The following is a 13,337-nucleotide window of genomic DNA, read 5'->3' as shown; positions in this document are numbered from 1 at the left end:
TAGACCCTTTTGTGAATCCGGAGCGCGATGTCGAGCTGGAGGCTAACTGGGGCGGTGCTGGATTCATCTGCGAGGCCTTCTTCAGGATGGAGCCGTGTGTGGACTTTCTTCGGTGGATCTTCACCGAGCAAGCCTTATCAGAGGGGAAGTTGCTCAAGATCATGCCGATGGAGGGTTTCGTGCCTGCAACTGCTCAGGTTGGTCAGTTCATAAAGTTTGATGAGATCTCTTCCAGCCATGGCGACCATACCTCGGTAGCAGCGTCCCTGACTAGGAGCTGCCTCGACTGCATGAGAAGGTCAGGAGCTCCATGCTCTTCTGCTGAGCATCTACGGGTGCGACCGTTGCGCTCACCGGAGTCAAGGGAGCAGAACCGGGTGGGTCCCTTGAGGTACCCGTTGCGCTCGCTGAATTCGAGGGAGTGGAACTAGGCGGGTCCCTTAAGGTACCCGTTGCGCTCGCTGAAGTCGAGGGAGCAAAACCCGGTGGGGCCACGACGGAGGTGGTTATGTCTGACAGCATGTGCTGTGGTTTCTCCTTCGGCATTCAGGCGATGTCGTCGAGCGGCCGTAGTAGTATTTGGAGTAGCAGTAGAAAATGTAATAGTTGAGTTCATGGGTGAGTCCCCGTGTGAATAGTTTTTTGTATCAATGAATACATCAGTACTATTTTTTGATAGAATCACTATCCGTTCCTTATTTTTATCCTAGCATATCTTTTGTTTTTTTGTCCTTTCTTTTTCGTACCCGCCCATTAGTTCCGTAGGCTGCAGCTTTTTTAAGAGCCTAGGCATGGCCCGCGGGGCTCGGCTGCTCGTAACTGTAGGTCATGGCGGGGTGCGTTCGGTTAGGAGTAAGAACAAAAGTTACGTAGGGCAATGAAAGGAAAAGGAATACGCTTCCGTTCGGGGACAAAGTTGTTTACCATGTGACAGTAAAAAAGAGAGTAAAAATGAGAGGTGGTATTCAATTTTGTACCCTTATGGAGCCCCCGAGTGACCCGGGCTGAAAGTGTTCGGGCTGGGATGCTTTTATAGGGCAAGTGTTGACTGGAAAGTGGTTAGACCAAATTTAGGAGAAAAAACGACGTAGTTGTTCAATGTTCCAAGTGTTGGTGAGAATGTTGCCGTTGTTGTCCTCCAGTCGGTAGGTGCCTGGTCGGATTACTTCAGTCATCGTATAGGGCCCTTCCCATGGTGGAGAGAGCTTGTGTTTTTCCTTCGTTGATTGGGTCGTCCGGAGTACGAGATCGCTGACTTCGAGTATCCTCCCTCTGATCTTCCTTTCGTGGTACCTGCGGAGGGTTTGTTGGTAGCGAGCGGAGCGGATGACGGTCGTCTCGCAGGCCTCTTCGAGCAGGTCGACTATGTCTTGTTGAGCCTCTATGGCTCGGTCGTGGTCGAAAGCTTCACTCTTGGGGCGCCATGGTCGAGGTCGGAGGGCAGCACTGCCTCAGCTCCGTAGGCCAGGAAGAAAGGTGTGAACCCTGTCGATCGGTTTGGGTCATTCTTAGGCTTTAGAGGATCACTGGGACCTCTGCAACCCATCGCCCGGCGTACTTGTTGAGTCGGTCGAAGATGCGTGACTTAAGTCCTTGGAGGACCATGCCGTTGGCACGTTCGACCTGACCGTTAGTTCATGGATGTCCGACCGAGGCCCAGTCAATCCTGATGTCGTATCCATCACTAAAGTCTAGGAATTTCTTTCCGGTAAAGTTAGTCCCATGGTCAGTGATGATACAGTTAGGAACGTCGAACCAGTAGATGATGTCGAGGAAGAATTTAACTGCCTCCTCCGAGCGGATGTTGGTAATGGGCTTGGCCTCTATCCACTTGGTGAACTTGTCGACTGCTACAAGTAGGTGAGTGAAGCCACCTAGGCCCTTTTTGAGGGCCCCCACCATGTCGAGGCCCCAGACCACGAATGGCCAGGTGATGGGGATGGTTCGGAGCTCCTGTGCCGGCAAATGGGTTTGCCGAGCATAGAACTGGCATCCTTCACACCTACGGACGACCTCCTCAGCATCTTGTAGCGCGGTGGGCCAGTAAAAATCTTGGCAAAAGGCTTTTCCGACCAGCGACCTTGGGGCTGCGTGATGTCCACAAATCTCGGCATGGACCTCGAGGAGAAGCTGCTTCCCCTAGCTGGTGTGGACGCACTTCATGAGCACTCCTGATGGACTCCATTTGTAGAGCTCATCATCGAGCACGACAAAGGTCTTGGCACGTCGAGCGATCCATCGGGCTTCAGTCCTTTCGAGCGGGAGAACCTCCTCGAGGAGGTAGGCGAGTAGCGGTGCTCGCCAGTCGGTTTGATCAAGTGCCAATACGGTGACATTTGCGGGTGACGTCGTCATGGAGGTACTAGGATCAGAGCCCCTGAGCGCCGGCTTGGCGTTGGGGTCGAAGCCCCCGGGTGCTGGCTTGGCGTTGGGGTCAAAGCTCCCGAGCGTCGGCTCGGCATCGGGGTGTGTCTGGATCGGACCTTCCAGGATGCGGGTGAACAGCTCGTGGACGTCGTTGATGAAGACCCCGCTTGGGGATGGATCCCTCCTGGTAGCCAATTTCGCAAGAAAATTGGCGGCATCGTTGTCCCTTCGAGGGACGTGATGTAGCTCGATCCCCTAGAATTTGTCCTCGAGCTTGCGTACCTCTTGGCAGTATGCTACCATGAGGGGGCTTTCACAGGAGGACTCCTTCATGACCTAATCAACGACTAGCTCTGAATCGCCACGAATGTAGAGTCGCGTAGCACCGAGCTCGATGGTGATGCATAGTCTGTTGATGAGGGCCTCGTACTCTGTGGCGTTGTTTGAGGCTGAAAAGTGGAGGCGGATGGTGTAGCGGAGTCTACTCCCGTCCAAGGAGATCAGAACCACTCCAGCCCCCGAGCTGGGTGCTATTACGGACCTATCGAAGTACATTGTCCAATATTCGTGGGTGACGTCTGGGGTCAGTAGCTGTACCTCTGTCCATTCGGCGATAAAATCCATGAGAGCCTAAGATTTAATGGTGGTACGGGGGATGTACCTCATGTCGTGGCCCATGAGTTCGAGTGCCCACTTAGACATTTGTTCCGCGGCGTTGCGGTTGCGGATGATGTTCCTGAGTGGATATGAAGTGACGACCACGACTTCGTGGTCGGTGAAGTAGTGCAGGAGCTTTTGGGTCACCATCAGCACGGCGTATAGGAGTTTCTACACCTAGGGGTTCCGGACCTTGGGGTCGGTGAGTATTTCACCAACGAAGTATATGAGCCGTTGGACCTTAAGTTGGTGTCCCGACTCCTCCCTTTCGACGACCAGCGCGATGTTTACCACATGGTTGCTGGCCGTGATGTAGAGGAGAAGGGGTTCTCCTCGTTCGGGAGCGACGAGGATCGGGGCTGACGTCAGGGACGCTTTGAGGCTCTCCAGGGCCTGCTGGGCATGCGTGTCCACGTGATCAGCCATGGCGACCAACGCGGAGTTGGCCAGTTGGCGGTGGTCCTTTTTGTTCTTTTTCCCCCTCTGTGTGGAGGGGCCCTCGTCCTGATCCTGGCGCTTGGCCTTACCTTTGCCCCGGCCTCTGTTGGAGCGCGGTGGGAGCGGCGTTTGATGGAGGTTTTGGATAAAGGTCCGCGGTCGCGGGCCATCAGGGCTGGGACTCCGGTCGCTGCTGCGTATGTCTCGGTTCGGCCCGAGCCACGCACAGATAGGCGGTCGGTATGGAGCGGTCATCAAGTCAAGATGAGGTGCCAATGTGGCCCTCTGTGCCGCGTTTGGCGGTCATCGTGGTGATCGGGTGGAGCGACCCATCTGTTGCGTCCCCATTCCCCTAGTGGGGAGTGAGGTCGCGAGTTGGTGTCGCGATACGAAGCTTTCCGCTTGTTGCATGGTGCTGGTCTCCACTAGTGCCTGGAGGTTCCGGTGGATCACTTGTTCATGAGGGTCGTTTGGCTCGGACAGGACGCATAGAAGCATTGCCGCCGTGGCAATGTTCTGACTAGCCTGATTGAACTGTGAGGGATCGTTCCCCTTGTCCATGGTGTTGCGCTGGACCTAACAGGCGTGACCTCGGGCGCCGCTCACTGGTCTATGCGCACGGGGCATAGTGTGGTGCGCCGAGCGCGCTGGCGCAGTCGGTGGCTAATGCAGCCACTGTTGTCGTAGTGCCTCATCATGCTTCCGTGTGAGCTCGGGGGTCTTCGCATGAGATTCTAGTGAGGTGTGAGTCTGTGAGGACTCTGCTTCTGCCGGTGGGTGTCCCGGAGTGTTCGCCATAGCGTACTCCTGGGACGGATGGTGGCTAGGCGCCATGTTGCCGATGCTAGAGCCGTCACTCTCGCCATCGTCATCCATGATGTCAAGGAAACAGGTGGGAGCATAGCTCGCCATTCCCACAAATTTGGATGCGAGAGTTAGCGGCGCTGGCATCCTTCGAAGCCCCTGGGCGTATGCGTCCATGAAAGACGCAAGGCCATAGGGGAACCGGTCGTATGGTGGTCGCGTCAGGGACAACGGGGTTCCTTCGGGTAATTGGCGGAAGATAGAGAATAGTAAGTAAATAACAGCATGTACGTTACTCACAGCGGGGTTTGAGCAGAGAGTTTGCTCAGAATGAAGCGCAGATGCCACGTCGTCGAAGTCGTGCATCCCAGAGTCGATGGAGGGCGCCCCTCTAATGGGTGCCAGGACGTGAGCCTCCTCGCGGAGGTGTAGTACGCTGAGCTGGTCGGCGACGAAGTCTAGGCTTTCGAAGAGGAAGGCCTAGGATGGCTCGAAGACGGGTGGAACCCGCATCCCAACCGATGGGGGAGCATGAAACTCGAGCGAGCCGAAGCGAACCGTATCGCCTGAGCCCACCATGGCAAGGGTGGCGTAAAAGTGGGCCATCCGATGACCAAAAAGTGTTGAACGTACAACGTCTTCCCCACGGACGACGCCAACTGTCGGTGCCAAAAGTGACCAACAATTAAATATTTGTAGTTTTGCCACACGTTGTGATCGGAGGTGGCCTAGCACTCAATGACACAGGGTTTATACTAGTTCAGGCAACGTGCCCTATGTCCAGTTTGAGTCGGTCGGTGACTTTATTCCTGAGCCCAGGTGCTCGAAGTTTGCAGTGGGGTTACAAATGAGGAGAAAGATGGGGTGCGCGAGTGGTCTGGTCGGCTCTGGTCGAAAGGGCCGAGAGCGATGGGAGCTCCTCTATGAGCTAAGTGTTCAAGCGTGTGCTTGAGGTCCGAACCTGGCGGTTCTGTGGTTGTGAGCTAGTGAACTTGATCGATCTAGATTAGCTTGTATGAACTTGAATCAACTGAGTCTCTTGGGAGAGAGCGCATCCCCTTTTATAGATGAAGCGGATGACCTTACAAGTGAGAGGGAGAGAGTTCATATGCTTCTAAGTCTTGTTGCCCACGTCGGTGGGTACAGGAGGATGGTAGGTGCCCACAACACTGTTGGATGTCGGTTGTATGTGGGAGGTTACGTCGTCTTGTTTTGGGTATGACAGATGTCGGCACCTGCATATACTGTTGATGCCTAGTGGCATGTGAGGAGTTTTACCACGTTCACTCGGTACGGTAAATCCCGACGCCCACAACACTGTCGATGCCCAGAGGCGTGTGGGGGCCTTACCGTATGGGAGTTAACGGCGCCCACAATACTGTAGAGGAAAATGTCGGCGCCTACAATACTGTTTGTGTCAGGACGGTTACAAAGTACTGTTCCTGTAGGTGTATAGGGTACGGTCCCTGGTATCGTGGTTTGACTTGAGCGCCTTGCCTTGCTTTCTCCATTCGTTCCCTAGTCCCTTCCTGGTGGGCGTCCCCGGTCGGTTTGTCCCAGTCGGCTCTGGTTGCGCTAGTCGGAGAAAAGTAGTGAGCAGAGTCTTTGCATACCCCGGTCGGACATGTGGAGTCAGAGTCGGAGGTAGTGCTTTGCCAGGCCTTCCGGTCGGAGAGACCATCCGGAGGCGGCTAGAGACCGAAGTGAGCACTCGGGTCGGAGAGCTGGGCCGGAGTCGACAAGCGGACGCTGTTCCTCCTCGGCCAGACCTTTCGGTCGGTGACTGGACCGCCCTTCTGGCCTGTTGTTTAGACTCTTGGACCGGCCCATGAGTTGTGCGTTGTCTGTTTGGGCCAAGCCTTTGCGGGGAAGCCGGTCCACGAGGGACCCTGGGTTTATGAACCCAACAAGTGTACAATCTAAAAGAAGGAAAGGGAAATAGAGGAGTGGCATCTCAGTGAATAACTTCAACAATTGAAGTTAATGTCTCACTGGAAGAACTATTTCTTGATCTGGGCAACAAATTATCTACAAGACTTTTTTTTTATTTTGTTCTACAAAATATGAAATTGACTTAACTCTAAATTTCATTTTATTAGTTCACAATGCTTAGAGTTTTGTCAAGAAATCATTTAGTCTGTTGACTCCATAAGATATTTTTCATTCTAGTTTTTTGACATGATATTCCACGAAACAATATCAGAGTTCTTATTTGTATTTGCAGTGCCCATACATGCAATTGGGGACAAAGCTAATGACATGCTACTGGATATGGTTAATAGGGTTGTTGATTTAAATGGAGTGAAGGGCTGAAGATTCCAGGTATGTTCTGATAGCTATTTCAGAATTGTTTCTTTCCCTCGCACTCTGCTTAGTATTTATTTATTTATTTATTTTGGAACGAACTCGCTCTGTTTAGTATAATCTTAATTGAATATTTGCATATATAATCAGATTGAGCATGCCCAACATCTGGCTCCATTGCTACTATATATATTGGTATCACGCTTTACAAAGTAGATTGTGCATTGAAAGCTTCAGCTTCTGAATTCCTTTTAAAAGTCCACTTCTAAAATATCTGTTTATTGTTGACAGCTAGATCATCTATTAGACGACGCCAACTCTGCTAGAAACAAGATTGGGGTGGAACGGGCTCAGCGAAGCTCCTACACATTCCAATCACTGTTAGATGGCGGTGCGTTGCTAGCTTTTGGTTCTGACTGGCCTGTATGTAATTCTGCAGACATTTCAGTAACTTAACTCTATTTTTCAGTTACTATATAGTCAGCTACTAGGTATACTGTTACTGTCTTTCAGGTTTTAGACATCAACCACATACAAGTTATCTGAACCGCCATGTTCCGTAAGCCTCCTGGATGGGAGGTCCCCTGGATCCCTGCGGAATGCTTGACCCCTGATGAATCACTGAAAGCGTAAGTCTCTTTCGATCCAGTCATTGTGATGCCAAGCTCTGCAGATTGATGGTTTTCCCCGCTAATGAGTTGGTCTCTCACTCTGACGAACACATAGGCATACAATGTATGCTGCCTACGCCTGCTTCTTGGATTATGCCGTGGGCAGCCTTGAATCATGGTCTTACTGAATATGTATGTATGCTGTTAGTGAATAGCTTCTCTAATTGAATCATTGTCTTACTGAGTTTGTGAAAATATGTATGTGTGCTGTTAGTGCCATCTCATAATTTTTCTCCTTCCAAGAGTCTCGCTAAGTGACCCGTCTGTCTCTGAAATTACAGTGCTGGCTTTCAACTGAAGACTGTATATACACAGATATTGTTCCTTGCAATCTTTGAAAGAGGATGAAATTCTGGCTATATATGCACCCAAAGGTCTGTCCATAAAGGGTTGTGCAGTACACTCTTAATGTTTCCTCCTATTATGTGTAATAACCATATCTCTTTTTATGGGATTTTTTGCGCCAGAATAACACAGGAAAAGTTACTCTGTCAAGTATTTGGCATCCAGCTTCACAGAGCATGATGATATCATGTGGGATCCATTTCAGAGTTCAGGTGATCTTAGAACCATCCTTGATTTCTCAAACATATAAATTGTTGAATAATAATGTTTTAAGAACTTGCTAGACCTTGATTTAGTCATTTTTCTGTGTGGTAGTTTAGATTAGCTTTCACTTGCTGTAATTGATCCTTTCAAAAGCTGTAAATTTCTTGTTAGGTGAGCAAAGCATACTTTGTCAATGATTTCTTTTTTGCCTTTGAAAAAGGTCAGCATTCTGAAAGAAAGTCAGACCTTGTGTAGTTTCAGTTCAAGAATTTCCATCTTCAATATAGCTAAATAATATTATATTATTGTGTTTGATATTACCACACTGTAACTATTGTGCATGGAAAAAACACTGGCTAAGCTCGTTGATAAGTAACGTATGAGAAGAGGTTTACGCTATTTTTGACTAGCTATCAATATAGGGATTAGCACTACCTATTAAATCACTCTATTCTTAAATACGAGTAGTAGCTTGTCAGTTTGAGTCTCTATTTGCAGGTGACATTACTACATTAGCAGCATATGTATTTGGTTCTAATCAGTTCTACAGTAGGCGACCTCCGTCACCACCATGCATGGCCGTCCTAGTGTTGCAAACGCGACTAGGAAACCTAGGGGTCTTCTTCGGGCGCGGCTACATGCAGCGCATGTCCTTCGACGAGGCGGAGCTCGCCGTGGGGTTTTAGGGTCTCTACAGGCTTGTGATGACCGGAACGGAGCTTGCCATGGTGGTGCTCCGGCCATGGTGAGCCTTCGGGGCGGTTCACTGGCACCGGCGTTCCAGAGCATTGTGGGCTCGACAAGGTCGTGCTTGTGCTTGTGCTCGTGCGAGTGCGAGTGCGCGTGTGTGCGTGTTATGTACCGTGCCAAAGAAAAAGGCGGGGCCTTGGGCCTCTTAGGTGGAGAGACCACGACGGCGGCCATGGCGAGCACATACCGGCGAGCGAGGCAAGCGTGGGGGCTCACTATGGGCTTGAGGTATCTAGAATGGCGGTGTAGTGGCGAGGTGTGGCTGTGTGTTATCTTATCGTACGATCCGTGTGTTTTTAGTACAGAAGTTTTTCTGTCCCGTAGCAACGCACGAGCACGCTACCTATCCCATGATTTTTTTTGCGGCACTTTTTTTCGCGTGACATACTACACCGCTTGCGCGAAACCCTTCGCGCCGCCGCCTCCTTCCATGGTGCTGAGCAAGGAGCAACAACACACAATGAAAAACAGGTGGTGGTGGACTCCATGGTACTCAGCAAGGAGCAACAACACACGATTGCCGAGCAACAGCACACGACAAGCAGCACCGAACAGCAGGTGGTGCTGGATGCGGAGCTCCAGCTCTGGAACCACACCTTCGGCTACGTCAAGTCCATGGCGCTCAAGGCTGCGCTGGACCTCGGCATACTGGACGCCATCCACCAGTACGGCAGCTCCGCCATATGGTCCCATAGATAGTCACCAGGGTCACACTCCACCCGTCAAAGACACCGTGCCTGCGGGCCGCGGCGCATGATGCGCGTGCTCACCCCGGCTGCTGCGACGACGGCGAACTCATCTACGGCCTCACGCCCACGATGACGGCACGGCGGCTGCTGCTCACCCCGGCTGACGCGCACGACGACGGCGGCGGCGGTGGCGGCTACTGCTGCTCACCCCGGCTGACGCGCATGACGACAGCGGCAGCGGCGGCTGCTGCGACGACGAACTCGTCTACGGCCTCACGCCGGCGTCCCGTCTCCTGGTGCGCTCGTCGGAGCAGCAGAACGTGAGCCCTTTCACGCCGGCGTCCTGTCTCTTCGTGTCGTGCTTCCTTGACCTCCGCGTACGTCGGCGGCGGCGGCCCGCGGCCAAGATCATCTCCCTGGATGTCGACCTTTGGCGCGAAGGACGCCAGTCGCGGCAATCTCCCGTGCGCGAAGGAAGAAAACCGCCCGAGGAAACTACGATACGCGTGATGGGAGTCCACGTTCACAAAAAGATTGGGATGTAAAATTTGGAGTCGTTGAAGATGGTTTTTCTTTCTTTCTATTCTTTCTAAAAATTTAAGATTGAGCGAGTGTTTTGGTGCTCTTTATCTAAAACAGGCCCCTACTTATTTATTTGGATCGCCACATATTTTAATAGTACTTATTTTTTACCGTTTTCTTTAGCAACACTACCTGAAACAGGTCTTCCAAATCCATCCTAACAGAGAAATGACCTCTTCCTTCGAATAGCCACTGAAAAACTCGGTCATCTCAAGCGCTCGCGGGGGAGGGCCGCCACTGCAGTGTTCACCACCGGGGAAGGGTCGGTCCAAGGCAGGCGAATGGGTACGTCGGCGTTGGCCCCATATCGCGAGGGCCGACGGGGTTGGACAGGGAGGCGACGTCCATCTCGTGCGGGTCGGCGGGGTCGGGCAGGTGGAGGCGGTGCCGACGTGGAGAGAGGGTGACGACGGCACGGAGAGGAGAGGGAGAAGGCAACGGACGGCTTGGTGCCGCCGAATCCGGGCCGGACAGGAAGCAGGTGGCGCCGGCGTAGACAGGGCATGGAGGAGGAGGCGTGGGCACAGAAAGAGGCGGTTTGCGGCCGGACACGGCCTCGTCGGAGGGACCGGCGAGGCGCCTTCTCGAGGCAACGGACCAACGCTGGGAGAGCATGTGCAGACGAGCACGAGGAGGAAACCACCGAAGAAAATTTTGGATAGCCATCTGTTGGCTCAACAACAGTCTGCCAATCAACTGCCATCCCTAATGGCACATAGTATTTGAGAGTAAACGTTGAGTGGAACAAGAACAATGTTGTTGTGGTGGAGGCATCCGAGCACGGCCATGTGGTGCTCATCAAAGTCCGTGGACGAGGCATGGAGAACTGGAGATTATTTGGCCTTAAACCTGGTAGTTGCTCCAAAGGAAAATGAACACCTTTAACAGTTCCAAGACATAGTATAAACTGGTGTGGAAAGGAAAAAAATAATAATGCTTGTGCAACTGCAGGTAATATGTCAAAACAAGACATGCATTGATTAAATGAAAATATGTGATTATGCGAAACCTAGTATCTTCACATATAGACGAATTTATCTTGAACAAGAAGATACTTAAACCGAGATCAATCAGGAAATGCATCTTCTCATCAAGCGATCCAGGCTAAGTACTCAAAAAGTTCTTTTGTTTCCAAGTCAAACAAAACATATCACAAATATTATTTTAAATTGTTCTCTCATAAACTTGTCAAGGAATAGCCTGAAGGCGCCATGCTTCCTTCCCCTGCATACAGTTCCACTGAACTGTCAGCAAAAACAAAAGCTCTCATAAGCAGAACCGCTAGGCCATGATGAGAAGTAGGAACCTAGAGAGTAGTATACATTAACCTCAATAAATGCCATTAACAATCTCTGCCTAAGATATTTTTGGAAAACTGACTTCTAGATAATGAAAGTATCCATGATTGACAATTTGGTGATGCCTACATGAAAAGGAGAAATCAGCTAATCATCAAACACAATCTTAGATAGCCAAAATATTTTCTACTTTCAATGTCAAAATTACAATAATTGTAAAGGAACAATTGTCATCTTTCAATAGATTCCATGCATGAATAAAAAAAATGCAAAAATGATATTAATTTATTATAGAATTTCTTTTTTTTTGGGGGGGGGGGGGGGGGGGGGGGGCAGACCCAGTGCACGTAGCTCCCGCTTGCGCAGGGTCCGACCACTTGGGTCTTTTGTACGCAGTCTTTCCTTCCATTTCTGCAAGAGGCTTTTCCAGGACTTGAACCCGTGACCTCATGGTCACAAGGCAACAGCTTTACCACTGCGCCAAGGCTCCCCTTCTATTATAGAATTTCTTTGAGAGCTTAAAAGTCTTGATGGATATTCCACATTCACGCTAATTACTCTAGGAGGAAGACAGTATTAAAAAAACAAAGAACCAGAAGTATTGTAAGCTCAGGGAACTCTCAAGTCTTTAGACCGCTGCTGTCTGAAGCCTGCACAAGATATTCTGAGAATGGTTGTCGATAGCTAATATATTCAGAACCATTTCATCTCTATGGGAGAAATTGGGAGTGAGAAAAGTGTTAATTTAGTCAGTGTAGGCTGACTCCGAAGACTCAGAGTAATCATTGCTCTGAAACTTTGGCCTAGTTTCTTGTCAGAAATAAAATTTCTTGCAATATAAATCAAATTTGATGTGTTAAAAGCTTACAATATCCGAGTACATGCAGAGCACCAGGATTCTTGTCACACAATTTTATCTTTTGCATACAACAGACACTTGTTTAGCTTTTAATCATACACTGTTGCTCTGGTAGTATTATTGGCTTTGGAGATTCAGTAAAAATGGATGCGATTTTGCATGGCGAGCTTCTAACATGATACTACTTTCTGATGAAGTCTAGGTGCTGAACTGAAAAAAGTGTACAGACTGTGGAGATATATTAGATTCAGTACCATCTACCTCAGTTTTTAGATATTTTTGGTATGATCTGAGCAAAGGCTTCCCAAGCTTGACAGAGCAGGCAAAAGGGGTCTAGAAGAAGGATGGATTGCACACATTTACTTTTTTCATCTAAAATGTACTGGGTAATACTTGCATCTACTGATAGTGATTATGTAAAGAACTAAAGTATTAATTAAACTGCTGCCACAAGAATTCATCAAATACACTCACAGCCTCTCCAGATGCGTAAGATGTCCAATTCAGGAGGGATTGGCTTCTTTATCATTAAATTGCACACCAGTATGTTCTGTTTGACGTTGCCTCTTATAATTTACTGGATTGATATTCTCCAAGTACTCATTATGTGTATGTCCTGTGTCATCATGTAAACCAGTATGTTGAATATCTATAGCATATAATAGTACTGTAGTAACATTATTTATAATCAGACCATGTTGCTTTGCTAATCGCTTCGATCAGGGTGTTCTTTTTGGTTACCATCAGCTTTTGCACGGTTTTCGGCTTACTAATTTGAACTGGTTCTGCTGCGTTTTTGGATATAAAGTACATTGTATATAGTGGTTTGCTGAAACTTTCTCGAATTTTCTCTGAACATTATCTGTCTTATAACAGTTTTCGGCCTGTGACCGCAAGGTCCTGGGTTCGAGTCGCGATCTCCTCGCATTACACAGGCGAGGGTAAGGCTTGCCACTGACAACCTTCCCCAGACCCCGCACAGAGCGGGAGCTCTCTGCACTGGGTACGCCCTTTTTATTATGTCTTATAAATTGCCCTGCTGGTCAAAAGTTACTGCTCTGTCACTATAAGTTAGTCCAAAAGACGAACTCGTCAATGGAGTACCTTTTGTCTGCTCTAGTCATCTGATCGGATGGACATAATTGTATGCTTCTGAACATAGTTGTGCCTTTGACGCCTGTGCTCAATTTTGTAAAACTAACACTTAGCTAAAGGCAGATTAACATATTTGTTGCTTATTAACTTTTGGGATTCCTTAACTAAATTTATGCACCTCAAGGTGCAAGATGGTAAAGCAAGTTTGTAGCAAACCTGTTACAGCTATCATGTTCTACCCTTTTGGCTTGTCAAAGTCATATTTTCCTCTTCA

General features: G+C 49.5%; 1 protein-coding gene and 1 pseudogene across 1 annotated transcript; one reads left to right on the top strand and one right to left on the bottom strand.

Annotated features, from left to right (window-relative positions):
* Positions 1-2,139: 2,139 nt before the first annotated feature.
* On the bottom strand, positions 2,140-3,174 carry LOC136454924 (uncharacterized). Its single transcript, XM_066455164.1, has 2 exons — positions 3,029-3,174; positions 2,140-2,551 (listed from the first exon to the last, which is right to left on the bottom strand). Exons 1-2 carry the CDS (start codon positions 3,172-3,174, stop codon positions 2,140-2,142), a joined length of 558 nt encoding a protein of 185 aa, XP_066311261.1.
* Positions 3,175-5,619: 2,445 nt separating this feature from the next.
* On the top strand, positions 5,620-7,369 carry LOC136454923 (protein LONG AFTER FAR-RED 3-like; annotated as a pseudogene).
* Positions 7,370-13,337: the final 5,968 nt, after the last annotated feature.

This window comes from Miscanthus floridulus, chromosome 5, assembly GCF_019320115.1.
Source record: "Miscanthus floridulus cultivar M001 chromosome 5, ASM1932011v1, whole genome shotgun sequence".
Taxonomy (NCBI): Eukaryota; Viridiplantae; Streptophyta; class Magnoliopsida; order Poales; family Poaceae; genus Miscanthus; species Miscanthus floridulus.
Note: the sequence above shows the minus strand (reverse complement) of the source record. Positions and strands in the feature narration are given on the sequence as shown.